Source organism: Alternaria burnsii, assembly GCF_013036055.1.
Source record: "Alternaria burnsii strain CBS107.38 chromosome Unknown 693, whole genome shotgun sequence".
NCBI lineage: Eukaryota > Fungi > Ascomycota > Dothideomycetes > Pleosporales > Pleosporaceae > Alternaria > Alternaria burnsii.
Window position 1 is genome coordinate 724,329 of NW_024066117.1, and position 20,076 is coordinate 744,404.

A 20,076-nucleotide genomic window follows, 5' to 3' on the forward strand; every position below is an offset into this window, starting at 1 on the left:
ACGCACCCGTTGTAATAGCCGTCAAAACTGCCTCAGTCACCATGATCAAGACCACCGTTCGCGTAGCCGTCAACCTCGTGCGCGACCAACTAGTGCATCTTTAGTTAGCCACAAAACGCATCCTTAACATGATATGTCATGTCCAGGATAAGGGCACCCAGAGTCACTAGTCTTCGGCTTGTCCTTCGTCTTGGTCACCAATATCGTCATCGTTTCGCCGCAGTATATTCTCGGATAAGGATACGGACAATGCCTGTCCGGCACCATTATGCTTGTGATAACAGCAGGGTCAGTTTTGTGCGTCAATGCTTCACAAAACGTGAGGGAAGTCTTGAGCGTAAGAAAATTCATCGTGGACGTCGGCTTCTTAGGGATCGATTTCGTAGAGGGGCCGAATATGCTTGGTACGGTCCCACCCCTCGTTTGTGAGCTTGGGTGCGAGGGTAGACCGAAAAGGCTATCGTAAGATATATTGATTGGCTCCTTGGATGTGAAAGTTGGAGACGGAAATGCAGAGCTCGTGCATGAATGCACTGAACTCCAGGTGAGTGACGTCGGGTCATGAGGAAGGATGGGCAAGCTGGGGTAAGCCGGCGGATATTGTGACATGAATATTGAGGAAGGAGATGTGAGACTCGGAATTGTGGAAGCTGCGGTCGATGGAGGATCGAAGGCGATACTTGAACATGTTGATGTAATTGTCAGTGTCGGACGAAGAGAAGCTTTCCCCTCACAGTCAAGTGTGAACACACTCGATTGAGTGGGTACACTCGGTGAAACGCTGGCGATGGGTTTCGAAGTTACCGAATTGACTGTTGTCACGAATGAGCTGGAAAGGATAGGCCACTGCCATGCGCTCTCCAGGGAAGCCGAAAGCAACCCGGTGAAAGCTGCTGTAGATGAAGAAGGCATCGGACCAGGAAGACCGGAGCCATACCGACTACCAGGAGTCCATATTGGAGTGATCGGGTCTTCGATTCCTAGCCTTGAGTTGCTTTTCACAGTGGTATGGCAATACTGTGTCGAAACGCCATGTACTGCGGGCAACAATGTCGCAAGAACAGCGATGCGCATTTTGTTTCCTCCAGAGGTAGTCAGATTGACGACAGTAGGAGTCGGTTCTTGGAAATCCGCCAAATATAGACATGTTGCTCTTCTTTGGGAAGGATTATTGTGTCACTACGAGTTCCATAAATGCCCTAGACATGTGACTTCTTTGTCCTTGTTTGACGTAACGTAAAGACTGTCCTACATGGTTGCAGAGCTTGAAGCCCATGTGAAAGACAATGTCTTTGTGTGCTCTTTTCGGTTGATTCAAGCTTGAAAGTGCAGCACATCATTCGCTCATAGTAACATGAACACGGAGAAGCTCATTTCTGAGTTCTACCCTCAAGCGCCAGATCCTAATCTAGAGGTATACCTGGAGTTTTATACCATGGAACCGACAGAATACATATATCGTATACTTTCGGTGTAGAGTATAATGCATGGATGCTCAAGGTCAGAAGCAAGAAAGAAAGGGCTCCATTACAACGGTGGACCTCCACCGGCTTCCTCGATCCGTCCAGAAGAGTCTTGATCATTAGACAGCAAACATTGCAGGAAGATTTCAACCATTGAATAGTACGCCAATGAAGGAACTGGTATCACATAGGCTCCAGTACTGCAAGCATTTGGCAACACCCACACGATGTGACGGAGTAGAGCTGTGGGCATCTCAAAGGTGCCCGTCTTTCAAGATCAGCGAAGTGCTTACTTGGGCGGGATACCCCATTACAGTCCCGCATCGATGCGCTGTAGAACCTCATACCATGAAATATGGTGGTTAAGAAGAGCGATCGTGATAGCAGTTGTGCCGTCCAGTTTGACCTCGGCAAAAATCAAAAGACGGGAGAAGTGGATCTCATAGCCACCGCGTGAAGTATCTCACACGTTATCGTCGCAAAAAGAAACACGATGTTCTGAGAAGTCGCAGGTCTGTGAACAAAAGTAGAGTCTGAGGTTTCGACACTTCCTGCTTTCCCTTGGTGGACAATCTACGGCCCGCAAGCCGCTCCGTCTTCCCGAAATTCGCGTCCCCTCGACGGCACCCAAGCACCTTGAAGTAGTCGTCGCTTAGCATGCTCAGACACTGAGCCCGAGGAAGTATGTACAGCGCTATGCAGTCATCAAAGGAACGCTTCGATGGAGTAAGCTAGACCGCAAAATGACGGAACCGCGGGCCTGTTTCCAATCCACGGAATACGTACACCATCACATGCAGGGCATGTGGCCTGAGCCTTCTCAACAACGCGCACATCTATACGCCCTTTTCCATGATAGATGGATCTCGCGGACAAACGGCCTTGAACGTTTATCAAAATAAGCCAAGGTGGGCTGAATAGGCTGAAAGGGCGTTCCGTCCCCGCTGTTGGTTTATTGATATTGCTTCCGCGCGTGAGACGCCACCACGTGGAACGTCTTCGACGTCGATATAAAAGATACCAGGAGCCTGTGTTTGGTATTTCGATACTCTGCGTTTGCGCACTCACAAGTCCAATACTACAACATGCCGTCTACTAAAAGCAAGAACATCATTATAACTGGCGGTGCGCGAGGCATCGGTCGCTGCACAGCACGACACCTGCTTTCGTTGCCAGTATCGCATCGCGTTTTCATCATCGACTTTGATGCGGACGAGCTCGAATACGCAGTCAATACACATCTAGCCGCCTACGCACCACGTGTCAGCTCATCGATCACCAACCTCCGCAACCCGGAAGAAATTCGCAGCGCAGTCGCCAAAGCCGCCGAATTTTTCGGCGGTCGGATAGATGTGTTGGTCAACAATGCCGGAGTCGCTCGAGGATTCTTCAATGCAGGAAACGGGACTATGGAAGACATTGCTACAGGAGAGCAATGGGAAGCATACATTGCTACCAATCTCAGCGCGCCCTTCTACATGAGCCAGGCCGTCATCCCTTTTATGAAGAGCCAGAACACACAGAAAGACGGTACGCCAGGGGTTGATCGATCGAAGGATCTGAAGCGCACGGAGGAGTTCAACCAGCTGCCACTGAACCTCCATGGCGAGGACAAGTTGGAAGAGGGAGGCTGCATCATCAACGTTGCTTCCTTTCGCGCACATCAGTCAGATCCAGATTGTGAAGGCTATGCTGCAAGCAAAGGTGGCGTGTTGGCACTCACACAGGCCATGTCTGTTTCATGCCAGCGTTGGGGTATCCGAGTCCTGGCTATCTCGCCAGGCTGGGTTAGCGTACAGCACGAGTGTAAAGCTCGCGATTTGCAGATCAAGGAAATGCAGAACGGATCGTACAAAGAGGTCGCACCACATGAGGAGGAAGCGGTGAAGCGAAGGATGAAGGCTTGGGCGGAAGATCTGGATGAACTCTATCACAAGCAACACCCAGCCGGCAGAGTGGGTAGGGGAGAAGATCTCGCTGAGATGGTTGAGTACGTCATGGGTGCAGGCTTCTTGAGTGGACAGGAGTTGATCTTGGACGGCGGTGCAAACCGGAGAAAGAATCCCAATATCTGAGATGTCTGCATAGATTAATAAAGACATGCGCAAAGCCAACTTGAGAGCTATGCATGCGCAACAAAGGGTTGCTATCAAGTGCGATACACCGCCAACGCCATGCTTGCAGTCGTATCAGAAAACCAACGCTAGAGTAAGCAGGAATCCCAACCTTGAGAAGTGTCGGGTAAGAAGGGATGGTGCGCGTGGGCCGAACAACGAGGCACTATCATTTCAAGAGGACTTCAATCATACACGTTTCTTCTTCGTCCACGTCGTAGTCGGCCACTGTATCCAAGGGCATCATTCGATCACCGTCGAACATGAGTGTGACTGGCTGGTTTTTGTCGATCTTGTGGCGAGTCTTGTAAGCACTTGCGATGTGTGCAACGGTGGTGCTCTGACAACTGAGTTAGTATATGGACATAGGCCATCATGTTGATGTATCGCGTCTTTGCATACGCTGAAGGAACAATCTCGACATACCTCTTTTACAGTCAGTTTGAAATCGGAGTAGCCCTTCGCTTTTAGGACTAGCCGGAACCGCTTCTCTTCGAGTTCGGGCTCCGGTTCCGGAGTTGGAGTCTTTTCTCTCGTCACAACAGCTGCTTCGGCTGCCAGCTTCTTGGCTAGAGCTGCAGCGGCATCTTCCTTCTTACGCTGCTTGTAAACGTCTTCTGTCCAAGCTTCGACGTGGATCTTGGGAAGATTGACGTCATCGTATATGTTGGAGTCTCCTTGAACAGAGACGTTTCCGCTATCGTCGACTTGTATTCCTAATCGCTTTATTGATGTGCTGTCGTAGAGACGTGTGCCCTTCCACGTGAAGAAGACGCTGCGTGTCATTTGCTCCGAGAACTTCTCCTTCCCACACCATGCCAGCCTTGGCTTCCCGATGGTGCTGTCTACTCTGACCTTGACCATCAATGGCTTCGCATCAGGCATCTGTGGATCAATCAATAGCTGTACTATAGGCGCCTTGGGAGCATCGCCATTTGCCTGCGCCTTGGCTGCCGCGACACGCGCCCGTGCCCTTGCCCGTAATGCAGCGAATGCGGGGTCTCCGTCGTCATCGTCGTCGTCGTCGTCGTCTTTGATCTCTATAGGGGACAGTTTCGATGGCCGGACGGCTATGTCTTGTCTGAAGTCGGAAGCGGGCGATTTGTAGTCAATGGCAGGGTTGTCGTTGACAGGCTTGGAGACATAACCGGAGTCGTCGTCTTCGTCTGAGTCGCCCAGGTCAATCACGTGAGACGCTTTTTGAGGCAACGAGATGCTCGAGGAAGCGGACTTGGTCAAGGAGTCGTAGCGTGCCGTGAGCGAATCGGGTGGAGGACGGGATGGCGCTGGAGAGACAGATGTGATGCTGCGCCTGGGCAATTGTCAGCGCTGACAGTTAGATGAAGGTGAGATGCGCACGCTTTAGCAGCAGTCCTGCCCACCCGTTCCTTGCTGGTCGAGCCGTGTTTGGGTGGGACAAGCTCTTCGCTGTCGTCTGATACGCGGCGTCGCTTTTGGTCGCGCGGTTCAGAGTGTTTGCGCTTTCTCGCCGCTTCCGCTTTCTTTTTCTCCTCTGCCCTTGTCCTAACCTGCTCGGCAACTATGTCTTTGAACTCATTGGAGTGGCTAAACATGTCCTCGCTGTCTTTCTTGGGCGCATCCTGCCATGCTGCGCGCTTGAACAGGCTGCGCTTCTTGGGTGGTGCGGCGCTTGCGGTCGAGTCCGTCATTGCTCGCGCGATGCCATGAGCAGCCGAGTTGGATAGAGGATAATGTTTGCACTATCCCGAGGTAGCGTCCAGGCGAGGAGAGTATCGCTGTGTGTTGGGGAGGCGCGGACAGGTGCAGGTGGGGCTTCAACGCGCAGTCACGCTTCTCGCGATAGATGAGGAACACACTTGGTCTGTGCACTCTTCCTTTCCACCATCCAACATCGCCGTCTTCCCACTTCCATAGCCACCAGCAGCCGAATTTGGGAACCATCAGCTCGCCAGATTCATCACCATGTCCACCAACGGCGAAAGCCCAGCACCCGAAGCCGCCGGCGACTCAAGAGATCCTAGCGGCTTTCTCAGCGAGATCATCGGAGCTCCCGTCACTGTCAAGCTGAACTCTGGCATCATCTACAAAGGTACTTCCTCACGTGCCCTGCACCTACGTCAACTACTCATGTCTAAATAGGTGATCTCCAGTCAGTAGATGGCTACATGAATATCGCATTGGAACGATGCAAGGAGGTCTCTGAGGGACGCGTCACTCGGAATTGGGGGGATGCTTTCGTCCGTGGTAACAACGGTATCTTATCCTCCACTCAGATTCTCACTTCGCTTCATACTAATTCACCTTCAGTTACATACATTTGCGCAGACAATGCGTGAGGGACTATGAATTTGCAGTTCTTTTTGGAGGAGCAGGGCGGTAACAGACCCCATGTGATGATTGACGAACCATGCTATCCACATAACTAAGCATCAATGAGAGTTTGAACGACCATTGTAAAATATGCACTCGACGCCTCCACAAACCATGCAAGATCAAGCTTGCTTGTCTGGCGGCGCAGGTGGTAATAGTCGTGAGGGCTTATCCTTTGTAAGAACTCACCTTCACTGAGCTGTACCCTAATCTGGCCGTTGGTGACGACTCTAGACCTGTCTCTCGCACCCAACAAAAGTCACATTCCACTTTCCCCTTCACCATGTCCTCACTATCTCTTAGAAGTACAATCCCTGTTAAAAAAACGGATTCACCTGCGCACAGCGCTACCACGATGCGCCTTGCACTGTTGAACGGTGCAAACGCTGTGGAAATCTCGACGCGCGGCTGTTTTCAACCTGCACAACAACAACACGCGTGTCTACAATCATTCTCAATCTGCTCTTGAGAGTTTTTCGAGCATCGCCGCGCCCGCACCGTTTGCGATGTGACTGGCATGCACTAACCTTCTCAACTGATTCAGCCCAACAGTCACCGAAGCCATGACGATTGCTAGAGTCAAATCTCGCGTCCGATTTCCCGGCCGGGCCAAGCGAGATAGAAAGAACAGAAAACACATTCCAGAAAAGTCGAAACCAAAGAAGACAAACAACGATACGCATGGTCCGACAAAAGCCCCCAGAGGTAGAAACCTTTGCTTCGGACGCTATTATCACCAGATGAACCCGCTAACCGGCTCAGTCTACATGATTCTTGTTGAAATCGATAATCGAATTTATGATGATAGCAATGCTGTTGACGATGATACGGCATCTTTCCTCAAGAAGCGTGTACTAACTACTGATGATCAAGAGTCTGATGGCGCCTTCAAAAGCGGTCTTAGAACTGCACTAATACTCTGCAGGATCCCTCTGGTTACAGAAAATCCAGATGTCGCTGGTGGCGATGCTGATGAGTACGATCACGAGCCGAGCGGCGCCTCTAATGACGGCCACTCAGCTGAACCGAAAGAGTCCTGTGTTCCGTCTGTCTCAGTCATTCTAGACGCGCCAGAAAGCGTCACAGATGAGAATGACGAACCACCCAGCTCCCTTCTGATGCAAGCACCACTATGGGCGTGGCCAGCGGAGTGGTTTCCGGCAGGCTCTATTCCTGCAGCACCAGCGACTACAACAGGTTCATCTTCAGAGGTGAAATGCGGTACATCAAATTCATCACTAGTAACGACAGACAAAACGGTAGATTCATATCGAGCCAAGGACGAGACAATAGATCCATCGCCAATGACAGAAGATAGCACAGTAGGTTCACCACCAGTGGTTGGAGAGTCCGTGAAAGTCTCGTCATCGGCGACAGCAGACAACACGGCCGTCTCGTCATCAGTGATATCAGAAACTATATCAGATCTCTCGTCAGCCTCGGCAGAGACTGTATTAGATCTATCATCAGGATCGGTAGGTGTCGCAGCAGACTCGTCATCAGCGGCAACAGTTACTGTGACAGGTCTACATCCGGGCGCGGCAGTTACTACAGTAGACTCGACTTTAGTAACGGCAGCTCCAACACCAAATTCTGGTCCAGTGGTGGTGAAGAGCACAGCAGCACCCTCTCTGGGACCATGGCATCGATGGTTCGTTCGTCTCTTCGCGGGACGCAAATCCAACAAGCGTGATAGTCCTCCTCAATCAACTTGCGAACAGCCCATCTCTATCATATCCTGGACTAGAGAGCGCAGTAGTTCCGAAGCAGACGTTGTCCTACCTCTACTGCCACGTCTCGAACTCCCGAGAGTCCTTACAGAAACTCGCCGTAGGAAGAACAGGGTCATCGATCGCCCGGGTTATGCCATCGACATCCTTCAAGCGCCTTATCATGACTTCATTGGCCGTGCTGTCCTGGAAGGAGATGCAGATGACGCGAGAGCAGTCCAACGCGGCTTCAAAGTAGCAAGTAACTCCCACACCGTCCCACTCGCTCAACACCGCAACAACTCTGACAGTAGTCTGCTGGACCGCGACGGAGATGCTTGGGCCGATTGGAACAAACTGAATATCACTGCCGATGCCATGCCTTTCGCAAAATCTCAGTCAGACACCAACTTGCTACACCCTCGGACTGGCGCTCGGATGGCGCGAAACACCAATATGTACAGCGCCGAGTGGACCAAGGGCCAGACTGGCCACTGCTTTCTTGAGGATGCTGGACATCGATACCCTTTTGGAGGACTGGGCTTGTAGTGGTTGAGGAGCAAAATGTCTTTTGAGCTATCGCAGATTGGATACTCCCACTCAGGACCGACTTGGTGGGGAACGGACCGAGTCTACACAGCCTGTATAACCAAGTATGGATCGCGCCCACTTACCGGGGTTCAAGCTAACCGTTGAGATCTAGATTTCTTATTTTCCTGGTTTTCTTGATTTTCTTTCTTGCTTCCGGAGCATTGGAGTGGGGCTTGCTGCTCGCGCGAATGGCGTCTAAGCTATCACTGCTTCTTCATGGCCTAGTGCCCGCGGGCTAGAAAGGGCGTAGTTGTCGCAGCGCAGCTCCACATTTGGATTACGAATTGCGACGTGGTCCGAATTGGAAGACTTTGAGCTACAGGTGGCATGTCCTAGTCCCGTTGAATCGGGCCGAGAGTCGGCCGTGCTCATGCTTTTCTCTTACCATTGCAGCCCAGTGTGCTATTAGGCGAATGTGGTCGAACAGGTCCGGCATTTGGCATCTATACGGTGTTCGGTTGATTTTTGTTAATAGTAATGTTTAATGTAATTCAAAATCAAGATCACAAGACTTCGTGATGCGTGGTTTGTTGTAAAATAACAATGCATACGCTTATATGTGTGTATCATTGTATCGTATTTACGCCTAGGGGAAATCGTGCGGCCAAAAAACAGAAAACAAGCATGCCTCCATCATTCGTTATATCATAGCTCTGCAATTCCAGCAGCGAGCGTAAAAAGATGATCCTCCCATTCCTCTCCATCTCTAGTTCGCATCACCTATCGGAGTGAAAACGACCTTGGCACTAGGCTTGGGCAGGATGGTCGATCTCCAAGTGAACAAGCGTTTCGCCGTCGGGTCGACAAGCTCACAGTCGTAGTTGAGGATCACTTGGCCAAGAATGACCTTCATAACAGCAGAGGCATAGTATCTTCCTGGGCTACATATTCCGTTAGCAAGATCTTCATGTGAAACAGGAAAGATCAACTAGGCTCAAGACTTACCAGGCCATTCTTCCGGTTCCCCAGACATGGAAAGTCATGTCAAAGTCAGTCAGCTTTGTAGGCTTCTTCTGCATGATATCGAAAGCGCCATTAGCATTTTCGAGACTCTTGACGAGCTCCGGGTCGGCGAAGCGGAAACCACTGAAAGTTGTTGCCTCGGGGTAATCGACAGGGTTCGTCATGATGGCTCGAACGGGTGTGCAGAACCAGTCTCCGACGTTGACGTGGGTGCCGTCTTTGAGCGAGAAGGGCTGTAGTGCTGAACGACGTGTGCTTTGTGACTCGACTGGTGTCAGACGCGCAGACTCCTTGATGAAACTGTCAAGAAGAGGAAGTCCTACACCACTCTGTTCAAAAGCGGCATATTGAGACTCGCACTCCTTTCGCAGCGGCTCCGCGTATTCGGGATGTAAGCAAAGGTCATGGATAGCAAAGGTCACAGTGGTAGAGACGGCATGAACAGAACCGAACCAAATCGCCATCAGTTCGTGAACAACACGCTGAGGTGTCCATGGCGCATTCTTGGGTGAGGTCTCCATGATCCATTGGATGCAGTCGGCGTGTTGAGGGACCTTTTGACCCAGTTTAGCTGCATCTCGCTCAATGCATCGCTCTTGTGCGATTGGTAGAAGCCTGTTGAAGATTGTGGCATGTGACTTGAGTGTACGAGCAATGATACCACCGACGATGGGAGCCATGAACCCAGGTAGTAGGCGGACAATCTCAGCACAGATCAGGGTCTCCTCGATGTATGCGAGGGCGGAGACCATGAATTGCTCATCCTTTGCCAGATCTTTTCCGAAGAAAGACACTGCATTGGATAGGACAACGAGCTTCACAGTCATGTGATATACGTCCGACTGCTTCTTTCCTGTCAATAATCGTCAGTTCGGAGTCAAAGTCAAATATTGCATGCGTTATTACCATTGATGACTGGGTGTGTGGCATGAAGCTCCTGGAACCTAGTGCGGATGATGCAAGTGAGATCAGGAAGGATCTTAGGCAGGTTGTTGGTCAAAAGCGTGCGAAGGGCGCGGATGAATCCAACACCCTCAGTACCACGCCGGTCAAACCAGTTGAAGCCGTGCCTGTGGAGCGTTAGTAAGCTTAATGCAAGACGAGCATCATCTAGATACTCAAAGGTCATCTTACATAGTATACATGGGCTGTAGCATCTACATCTTGTTAGTCATAAAGAAAAACAAAGCCTATCGAGATGCATACCTGCTTCGATGCTGCTTGGAGGGACAACACCGTGTCTGGCGCATTGTCTAGCTCCTTGATTTGCCGAGGATCAGAGACGAAGACATAGCGATTGTCCGGGGCGAAGAGCTCGAATGGTTTTCCCTTCGCCTCATCAAACGCCTTCTGGATGATCTCAGGACCCCAGAAGAGATATGCCCATGCTTTGTACCGCTTGGTGACAGGTCTGAAGATGGTCTTCAGGATCTTTGCTGGAGAAGAAGCCTATTCGACTCGTCAATGTGATGAAAGAGAGGAATGTGTTTTTGATACATACCAGCTTCTTCGCGACCAAGGCCTTGTAGAAAAAGAAAATCGATATCAAACCGAATATGCTGCTCGCAGCATTAACTGCCAATGGGCTAAGGCCGGGCAGATGTATGTTCTGCATCTCTAGAAACTCCATGATGGCAGTAAAGTTTGAGAGTGAGAATTTAGATTGAGGCTAACGGACGTAGGGTATTCAGCATTGGTACATATACAAAGCAACCATCTTGACGGTGCTCTAGCTACAGGTTTTGCTACGCGGAACGGCCGGTTGAAGCGAACTGTTACATTACGTCTAAGCCTCTATGCAGTGGACTAAATTCGTCGTTAGTTAGTTGAACTGTGCCGCTGTCCTGCAGTAAAAACCGATCAATATCAGCCCACCTGCATGCTACACAAGCTGCATCACTTCATGTGAGGTCTCACCTATCGTCGTGTTTCGCTTTCGACAGAAAGGCGACCAACTGACCTTCTCTTAGCGCTATCACAGCGTCTGCTATCCTAGAAAGTAAGTAGACCCGATGCAACTACAACGGAAATCACGAAGCGTATACGCCCACAAAGCTGGAATAGCCAACGGACCGATCCACAAAGGTGTAGCGCGGGAATCGGGGAAAACGGTTGAACGTCTGGACGGGTCCGAGGCTGCGGCTCTAATTTGAGGCCAGTGCGCAAACGAGTGGTCGAATCAAAGCTAGATGAGGAAGCACTCCGTGCGCTAAATGACGGAAGAGCTTCTTGAGGCCCCCTGGCCGTTAATACGGCTAAATCATGCCGTAATCGTTGATTGATTGCTGTCAAAGAAGACGGCGAATAGGTACGTCTCCACGGCAAGTTATCGCGCTCCAGGATGACAGATGCAAAAGCGCGCTTAAGCAGTATTGCCCCACACGGCACCACTACCCAGAAATAAGACCGACAGCCCATGTCTGATTGGAGGACTGAGAGTCTAGTGGAGTCAAATCCGACGTCGGTCTTGAATCGTGATATGTACCTCAACTGCAACTAAAGACGCAACTGGGAAGAAAGAGTCTACTTACCGCTAATTCCCTGGCCGCAATGCTTCTGGGAAAAGGTCCTACTTCGGTCGTCCTTGTGTGAGAGGCCAGGTGATCTAACACGTCTTCATGTCTCTAGGATCTTTTAAAGTCGTTGCAGGGTTTAATCGTCATCGCAGACGGATATATCGATAGCGGGTCGTAAAGGTAACATCGCGGGTAAGATTATCTGCACGCAATGAATTCGAGGGTCCGCTTCTCCATAGGTTCCTTTTCACTCGATTATGCAACACTCCTCCCACGTGTCCGGTTCCAAATGACGCGGTTGCCCACTGGCCCGGCTTGGATCCCGGAAAACAATGCTTGCGCACGTGCGAATATGCATTGGCTTGATTATGGTGAAGCAAATCAACGGGTTTCGTGCACATATCTCGAATGCTTTCTCGTTACATGTTGAGATATACGAAGACGCTTGCATGTAGTAGCATGTCTTTAGCAGGACCGATGAAAGAATCCGTGATCCATAACCGTAGCAGCTGGGTCCAAGCGACCATGGTGTGCCTTGGCATGTATAATCGACTCCAGACGAATCTACTGGATCTTGAACGGAAGATAGCGAGTAGTTGGGACTTTCATGTGAAGGAAAGCTCCGGCCACAACTCGAGAAGCGACGAACTAGCGCGCACACAGCATACGTGTGCACGGGGCGAAGATATTGGTGTTCGATACGGACCCATCTCCACATCCAAGTTCGAGATGCACTCAAACATCTGTATAGATCGCGCCACATGACGCAGCTCCTTCTGGCCGAGGTTTGTCGGATTGATAATGGTTGAGACCATTTCCAGACTACCTGGACCACAGCTCCACCATACCTTTGCACCAAACCTTTGGTTAATGGTCTTGTTCCCGAACCCACGCAATTCGCTCCTGGAGTGTGATCTCGAACCGACGTTATGAGTTTGACTAACATGTGAGATTAACCAAGGCCTCTGAAAGACCAGATGATTGTGATATTGTCGTGGACGACCCCACGCCCATCCCAGATATGGAAGTCTGCCGACCCGAGCCGTGTGTGGAGCCGCGCGGCTGACGCACTGTCGTACAACCTTCCTCAAAGAGTGAAAACTACTGTGACAGCCTGTGCAAGTAGTCTGCAGTAAGTGCATTGCATGCTGCAACACCGGAGCAACTCTGCTACCCTGAAAATCATGCCGTTCTATGGCCCACTCAGCCGCGCCAGCACGATGGGTCGTTGGGGGCCTATCGATTGCAGAATTCGAGTTGGTAAGCCTTCGATGATTGGTTCGGTCAGCTCGGTGAACGCCGCAATTAACGGCATATTCGGTAGAATGTATAGGTTAGCAGCCGCGTCTGGAATCCTACAATCAATATATGCAAAGCAAAGTGCTAGCTTGTTGGAAAGACTCGGCTACTACATACCTGCTGCAAGGAATCCTTGCTCGTTTCACAGCGCCCAATAAATATCCGGTTTAACGCAGAGGCTGTCAGAAGAAACTTGGACGGCGGTACAAGTCTTGCCGTCGAAGGCTCGTTGTGCTGGACAGTGTACTTCAAGCGTGTAGATTGTCGAATACTCCTCATTGTTTCTATGACCTAAGTCGGCCAAGAATGGAGCTTATCATCACGCCCACGCAAGCACTTGTGCCTTTGTCAGTTCTGTTCCTGGTGTACCACGCAATTCGAGCATTATTCTTTGGAAAAGCAGAATCAAAGCATTGGGAAGAACTACCGGTCGTGGGCCTTCAGAAAGGATGGTTCGAATGGGTGTGGGCAACGTTGAAGTCCATCCGAAAGACACAGGACTGGGCATTCGAAGGTTACCGCAAGGTATGATTGTCGTCGACATTGATAGAGGTATACTCATTCTCGCTACTGCAGTTTGCTGCCGTGAACAGCCCTTTTATTCTGCCTAGCATTGACAGAGGAGCGATGATCATCCTACCTCCACGTTTGATCAAGAAGGTTTACTCGCTCCCAGAAAGCACGCTCGACATCCATGCGACGCAAAGTGAGACCATTCAAACAAAATGGACAGTCTGGGACAAAGAGGTAGCCGACAATGACTTCCAGATCAACGTTGTGCGTCATCAGATTACACGGAATCTCGAGCACCTGACGCCGCTGATGGCCGATGAACTTGACAGAGGCTTCGAGCGGTGGTGGGGAGGTAAAGACGACACCGAGTGGAAGGAGGTCGCAGTCTGGGACGCGTGCTTGAAGTTGATTGCTGGTGCGAGTAATGGCGCCTTCTGCGGCGCACCGCTGTGTAAGTCGGCAATAGTGCCTAACATGAGGGATTTAGAAACTGATTCTATCGTAGGTCGAGACGAGCAGTTTTTGAACGACCTTAGAGATCATGCGATGAGCATCTTCGCTGGCGCTATGCTTATCAACGCGACGCCCAAACCGCTCAAACCTGTCACTGGTGCTCTCGTAGGATCCACCTGCTGGTATTTGCGACGAAAAGCAATGAAGGGTTGTTTGCCTTTTGTAACAGAAAGATTAAATGCTACTGCCCAGTTCAAGGCTGATGCGAAATGTGGATGGACCCCACCAGTAGGATTCCCCCTTGCATGAGATATGCACATCAATATACTTACGCGTTCCCAGAAAGACGGTCTCCAATGGTTGATTGACGAGTGCTACGCCGCAGCCGCGAAAGGAGACGTGGGGCAACTGGACCCCAAGCGAGTGGCACATCGTCTTTTGTTGGTTAACGACATTTCTCTGCATTCGACCAGCTTTACTGTACAGAATGTGATCCTGGATCTCTTCAGCTCGGATCCAGCAATGGGCTATGTTAATGCACTACGCGAAGAAGCTGCATCGGTGCTTGCCAAGGCAGGTGGTGTATGGACACGCGATGCAGTGCGAGATCTGAAGCTCATTGACTCGATGATCCGTGAGTCAATGAGACTCAATCCGTTTGCGATTGTTGGACTTCCGCGAACAGTATGTATGCTGTCAGATACGATGGAACTGAAACTAATAAGCCGCAGGTCGTGCATCCCGAAGGTATCCGACTTCCGGTGTCCAACGTTCATGTACCACAAGGAACCATGATTGCAGTTCCCATGGAGCCAATTCATTATGACGAAAGCATTTATCCTCAAGCACGCAGCTTCAACGCGTTTCGTTTTGCGGATCCGAACAACGTTACTAGTATTGTCGACAATTTCGCAACCAAGGACGATCTCGAAGCCACCAAAGCCGACGCAAGCGACCGTAAAGGCAAGTCCACTGCTACTCTTGATGACGCTTTTCTTGGTTTTGGGTTTGGACGGCATGCGTGTCCTGGACGATTCTTCGCTTTGAATGAGATGAAGGTCTTCATAGCACACATGCTGCTAAACTATGACGTTGAGCACATGGCAGTCAGACCAAAACCTCTGGATACTGTATGGCTGAAGCTTCCGTTACATGGTGGAAAGATCCGAGTGCGTCGAAGGCCGGCAGTGGTGTAGATAGGACAAAACATGCTTTGCTTATCTGTGTATCGGGTGCAACCCTACGATCGCTACTTTGATGATACGACGTAATCCATGTGTATCTGCCAGAATGGGGAATTGTACCAACGGTAGAGAACAGTCGTGGGCAAGACGTAGCCCGATTGCCTGAGACGGATGTCGCTTCCTCGACCGCAACATACAGTTTCGCACGAGGGGCCATAGCACGTAAAATTTGAGCCGAAGTGATGGATGCGTATCAGCGCAATCTATGCAGCATATGGTGGCTAAGCATGGGAGTTAGCATTGTACGTTTCTGCTTGGTCTGGGTGGAAAGAAGTATCCCCTGAGGAAAGAGCTAGACACCCACTACGGGCCTGACGCTAAGACGCATGACGATTCACACAAGGGTGGCAACGAGACAGACTAGGAGCGTTGGTGTGCAAGACGAAATCGGTGCATATTTCTTGTGATTGCCATGTGCTGCTCAAACACTCCCACACTAATTGTACGCGTGCTTCGAGACTGACCACGTGATTGGGTACTAGCGTATAACGAATGCCACGAACGGCAAGCTGCTTTCGGAACGCGTCGTCGATGCGCGTCCACTCTTCTGTTCCAGTTGGCATCAAGCGCGTCCCATCGTCGACAAGCCAAGTACAGCCAGCTTCACATAGCATCACGACGCCCACCTTCATACGCCGCTCGAGCTCTCCCCACTTCTCCGATGTATTGGGTGTGATCTGATCTGTGTAATACTGACAGGAAACAGGAGATATATGTGATCAGCAACAGAGACGTCGACTCGATGCAAGTACTGGATGAGTGGCTAAACTTCGTCGATACTGACGAAATTCTACCATTATTCGGAAAACTATCCATGGACTACGAAATTTCTAATCTACACTATACAAATTGGGACAACTCCTCAGAGAAAGTGGTAGCCGTGGTTCGCGACCAAAATTTTGCTCATCTTCAACAACTGGAGTCGTTGGCAGAGCTGCGGACTGTCCTTGATTTGCTCAATGACCATGGTGAAAAGAAGATGCTGTTCGACACATTTTCTCATCTTCTTACATTGGAGGCAAGCTCGTCACTTTCGTTATATCACACTCAAGTAGCATTAAACCTGCTCGACTTCCTGCTTGACGCGGCATACCTCATCCCCGCATTTTCCCGATCCCAAACCTGGCGGGCTCATAAATCAGTATTGGAGGACAACCTCGTCCACTTGGCTTTTACTTTACTGAGACAGCTGGTTCTTCTGTCGCAAAATATGGGCAGCTTCATTCGGCGTCCGATTCAAATGCTGTTACAAGAATTAAGATGCATCTCGCTGCATGAATTTGCCGAGTTTGTGAAGCTCATTTCTCTCACTGTTCGCTCTTCCGAAACTACTTTGGATCTTCTCCTCGAGGTTCTAGAGCCGAAAAGCTCACGGCTGCTAGTTCAACGACCAACTGCCATTCGACAATTCACGTCGTCTTTATCTGGCATCGCGCTTGATCGTATAAAAGAAGCGTCTTGGGGTGATAACCTGCATTCACAGGAAAATCTCAAGCTCAGCATTGATAGTTACAGTGACGCCTGTACGATAGTCAAGAGCGTACTCCGTGTCGACTCCTCTTTAATACGATACTCAAGGCTGGAGACCACGTTCAGCTCCGCGCCATGGTCCAGCAGAATGCTGTCTTGACAGGTTACGACATCTCACTTTTCGAACGCCATTACAAATTACCACCAAGAGAGGACGTTGCCAAAGTCATGCTTAATATGCGGTATCACATGCATCGCTCCATTTGTGACTTCAGTTCTTCCGAATTCTACGATGGGAAACTTCACACTGCTGTGGCCGAAGACGCGCGTCCTCTGAGTTGTTCGCCTTTTCCCTGGCCCAGGAAGAACCGCATGGTCTGGGTTGAGTGTCCGGAATCTGAAGAACTGTACTGCCAATCGAAATGGAACGTTGGCCAAGGCGTAACCTGCAAAAGTATCATCGAACTTCTCAAGACACCACCACCGTCTCCAAAATTACCTGAGGCTGCGACAGTTTCTGGTGAATCTCCATCTATCGTCATACTGATATCCTACAATCACCAGAAGGATTTGCTTACGTCCGACATCCCCAACGTCGAAGTCTGCTCTATCGACAGTTTTCAGGGTCGTGAGGCAGATGTAGTTGTGTTTGTCACTGTTCGGTGCAATACTTATTACGAATCAGGCTTCCTGGCTGACATGCGACGATTGAACGTAGTCATGACAAGGGCGAAAGCTGGGATTGTGTTGATTGGGCACCAGAATACACTGGCTGGTGTGGAAGCTGAAATGGTTGAGCATGAGAGTAAGCTGGTTTGGAGGAGACTACTAGGACAGCGCGAGGTTGTTTCCTTGGCAGCTCGAGCCGAGAGTGGTCGTTCCAAACGTTGATGTGGAGTATCGTTTACCACCTTCCTCTTCAGATTGTACTCTTGATCTGAGGCGGCAATTTTCCACTGCTACTTTCGGCTCCTCTCCTTCTTGCGATCCTTCATGACTAACATCCGACCTCATCCTGCGTTTATTGCATGAAGAAGTCCAAGCGAGACCCACAGTAACCTCCGCGGAGTCGTCGGGAGTCGGCAGCCAAGCCGTGCGGCAACCTGTCACTGACATTTCATGGGTATTGGCGAGACAAAATTTCCCTGTGTTGCATCGGCGTATACCTATCCCGAGCCAATAATTGAAGCATGGAGATCAATACGCCTGTGCTTCAGGTCCAGCAAATGGCTCCTACGATGCTATCCACCGCCTTGGTTTTCAGCATGGCCTTTGCAAAGTTGAAATTAGTACGAGGTAGACCATCAAAAGTCAGATCCTCTATTAAAGTCCTAACTTTGGTACTCAGTCATGTTAAGAATTGCATAGCAAGAGCCATCCCTGTTCACAATGACCGTTAGTACACAAAACTAGGCCTCCAGCGGACCCAGAGGTATATTCTTCATTATCGTGGCCACGTTTGTTGAGAAATTTAAATGTAACTGTCTCGCGGCAGGCTTGCCTAATCTTTTCGATTCGAGAGTTGATGTAGGCTCTACGGACGCTGTACCACGCTTGACGGAGTGATGCCTACGCCCTTGTCAATCTACCTCAAATCTTTGTCATGGTCGTCATGTATCGCCGAGATCGTAGGCTGGTTTTGCCGCGCGCGCCGGCTCACCCGCATCCTCGTACTCGACCACCAGATGCTGCGTTCGCGTGATGCCGGAGCTTTGCTTGACATTCTGGCTCTCGTCACTGCCGGGTCGATGGTTCGGGCCCAGAATGCTGTCCTGGCTATCGTGTCCCAGCGTCCCTTCAGAAACACCCGACTTCCCATGTTGCTTTGTTGACCGAAGAGTCTTGCTTCCGATCGTTGCGAGCTTCAACCCAGATCGATCATTCGATTTGTAGCCACCTCGGTCCCGCCCACCTCCTAAACTACTAAAGAGGCCGTGGCCAAGGAGTTGGTCGAACAGTGGCTGTAATGTTGGTATGCATGCGCCGATGATGATAGCATTACCCTCGATACTGGTCCAAACGGTAATATCGGCCGTATCGTCTATACAGTAGTTTCAGCATCTATGGGTGACCTCGAACGCGGCTCTACTCACAGCTAAAATCCGCGCTCGCAAGCGCAGGTAGCCGAGTCGATTTATATACAGCTACAACTGCGGCACTAGGTCAAGCGTGAGCGAATGTTATCACATATGATATGCGAGCTTACATGGAACCTAGCCCAAGCGCAACGCTAAGGACAACCTTTTTCTTGAAGTTGATTTGCAGTTTGTAAAGGACAATAGCGGGATATATGGCGAGGTAGAGATCCACTATGGCGGAAAATGCTTCACTATGGTCAGTTATTGGCCTGGATTGCTCGTGGGAGACATACTTCCGGCTACAATGGCGTAATATATCAGAATCCATGGGCTCCAGCAGGTGCCTTGGACGGAAAAGTCCCACTGCGATCGAGTTGGCGTGCACTGCGCGAAGATGATAATAACACAGCCGAATAGGATTATCAAGCAACCACCAGATATACTCCACAGGATTATCTTGTGTCTCTTGCTAGGATTGGTGATTCTCGTCAGGAGCGCGACCACAGCTAGTTTAGGAATAGCGAACGAGAGTATCCCGGGGCAGAAGCCTGCGAGGGTGTACAAGATTGCGCCGGACTTCTGTTCATCGGAGAGCAGAGCGAAGTGACGCCCGTTGCCAGCCTGTACAGCTGCTATAGTGAGGCCAAGCATGATGTAGCCACACATCTGTTCGAAGCGTCAGCGGGTTGGGTCCGTTACGCGTGCTTCGATGAGCACTTACCATTGACAAGATGATCAGCCAATCGTCAAGACCCATCATTGACAGTATTCTGCATCTGACATAGAGTCTCGCAGCAACGAATATTGTAGCGACTGACGTCAGTGCGATGCATACCGCCAGAACCATAGGCCCCTTGTCCTCGTGGGCGAGTTCCGGAGGGAGTTCTTGTGCTGCTGCCATGATGCGACAAGCAAAGATGCCAAAATCAAAATGAAGTGATCGCAGTATTACTGCAGCATACGCCCTTGGATCTGGGTTTGATATCCGCCCAACGGGACGTCAGACGCTCAAGCGTCTTATGCATTGCGCGTGCGAACAAAAGCACTGTTGCCTTCTGACTGGGGGCTCCGGTTTGGGACAGTTGCATACTCACAGCAAAACAAAGAGATCCCATCAGGCCATGGGCCGCTTTCTGAGGTAGGGGGTGCAACGATCATCCAGTGCTGAGCGGCTCTGGTGGACCAAGGTTCCACATGTATTCGCACGTACATCGGTTGCATGGATGCGACGAAATTGTGCCATGATTGCATACGGTATGAGATAGATTTATCCAGCTTCGTGTGGACAATTTGACCTCCATCGTTGCTGTT

At 50.4% G+C, this 20,076-nt stretch overlaps 8 protein-coding genes across 8 annotated transcripts; 4 read left to right on the forward strand and 4 right to left on the reverse strand.

Annotated features, from left to right (window-relative positions):
• Positions 1 to 123: 123 nt before the first annotated feature.
• GT037_007885 (uncharacterized protein) lies at positions 124 to 1,074 on the reverse strand (the record flags this gene model as incomplete). The annotated part of the gene is made up of 1 exon (XM_038932932.1): positions 124 to 1,074. The coding sequence occupies one exon, from the start codon at positions 1,072 to 1,074 to the stop codon at positions 124 to 126; it is 951 nt and encodes a 316-aa protein (XP_038784433.1).
• A 1,474-nt stretch (positions 1,075 to 2,548) lies between these two features.
• On the forward strand, positions 2,549 to 3,538 carry GT037_007886 (nad-binding protein; the record flags this gene model as incomplete). The annotated part of the gene is made up of 1 exon (XM_038932933.1): positions 2,549 to 3,538. One exon carries the CDS (start codon positions 2,549 to 2,551, stop codon positions 3,536 to 3,538), a length of 990 nt encoding a protein of 329 aa, XP_038784434.1.
• Positions 3,539 to 3,746: 208 nt separating this feature from the next.
• Positions 3,747 to 5,247, reverse strand: GT037_007887 (uncharacterized protein; the record flags this gene model as incomplete). The annotated part of the gene is made up of 3 exons (XM_038932934.1): positions 3,747 to 3,917; positions 4,004 to 4,889; positions 4,937 to 5,247. The coding sequence occupies 3 exons, from the start codon at positions 5,245 to 5,247 to the stop codon at positions 3,747 to 3,749; spliced, it is 1,368 nt and encodes a 455-aa protein (XP_038784435.1).
• A 274-nt stretch (positions 5,248 to 5,521) lies between these two features.
• GT037_007888 (lsm domain containing protein) lies at positions 5,522 to 5,895 on the forward strand (the record flags this gene model as incomplete). Its single annotated transcript, XM_038932935.1, has 3 exons — positions 5,522 to 5,648; positions 5,699 to 5,812; positions 5,867 to 5,895. The coding sequence occupies 3 exons, from the start codon at positions 5,522 to 5,524 to the stop codon at positions 5,893 to 5,895; spliced, it is 270 nt and encodes an 89-aa protein (XP_038784436.1).
• Positions 5,896 to 6,492: 597 nt separating this feature from the next.
• Positions 6,493 to 8,187, forward strand: GT037_007889 (uncharacterized protein; the record flags this gene model as incomplete). The annotated part of the gene is made up of 1 exon (XM_038932936.1): positions 6,493 to 8,187. One exon carries the CDS (start codon positions 6,493 to 6,495, stop codon positions 8,185 to 8,187), a length of 1,695 nt encoding a protein of 564 aa, XP_038784437.1.
• Positions 8,188 to 8,935: 748 nt separating this feature from the next.
• GT037_007890 (cytochrome p450) lies at positions 8,936 to 10,822 on the reverse strand (the record flags this gene model as incomplete). The annotated part of the gene is made up of 6 exons (XM_038932937.1): positions 8,936 to 9,110; positions 9,175 to 10,045; positions 10,099 to 10,262; positions 10,327 to 10,349; positions 10,399 to 10,641; positions 10,694 to 10,822. 6 exons carry the CDS (start codon positions 10,820 to 10,822, stop codon positions 8,936 to 8,938), a joined length of 1,605 nt encoding a protein of 534 aa, XP_038784438.1.
• Positions 10,823 to 13,313: 2,491 nt separating this feature from the next.
• On the forward strand, positions 13,314 to 17,578 carry GT037_007891 (ent-kaurene oxidase; the record flags this gene model as incomplete). The annotated part of the gene is made up of 7 exons (XM_038932938.1): positions 13,314 to 13,532; positions 13,584 to 13,971; positions 14,026 to 14,261; positions 14,316 to 14,657; positions 14,705 to 15,142; positions 15,924 to 16,740; positions 16,803 to 17,578. 7 exons carry the CDS (start codon positions 13,314 to 13,316, stop codon positions 17,576 to 17,578), a joined length of 3,216 nt encoding a protein of 1,071 aa, XP_038784439.1.
• Positions 17,579 to 18,297: 719 nt separating this feature from the next.
• Positions 18,298 to 19,666, reverse strand: GT037_007892 (uncharacterized protein; the record flags this gene model as incomplete). The annotated part of the gene is made up of 5 exons (XM_038932939.1): positions 18,298 to 18,728; positions 18,781 to 18,845; positions 18,894 to 19,011; positions 19,059 to 19,431; positions 19,487 to 19,666. 5 exons carry the CDS (start codon positions 19,664 to 19,666, stop codon positions 18,298 to 18,300), a joined length of 1,167 nt encoding a protein of 388 aa, XP_038784440.1.
• Between the last annotated feature and the right edge of the window lie 410 nt (positions 19,667 to 20,076).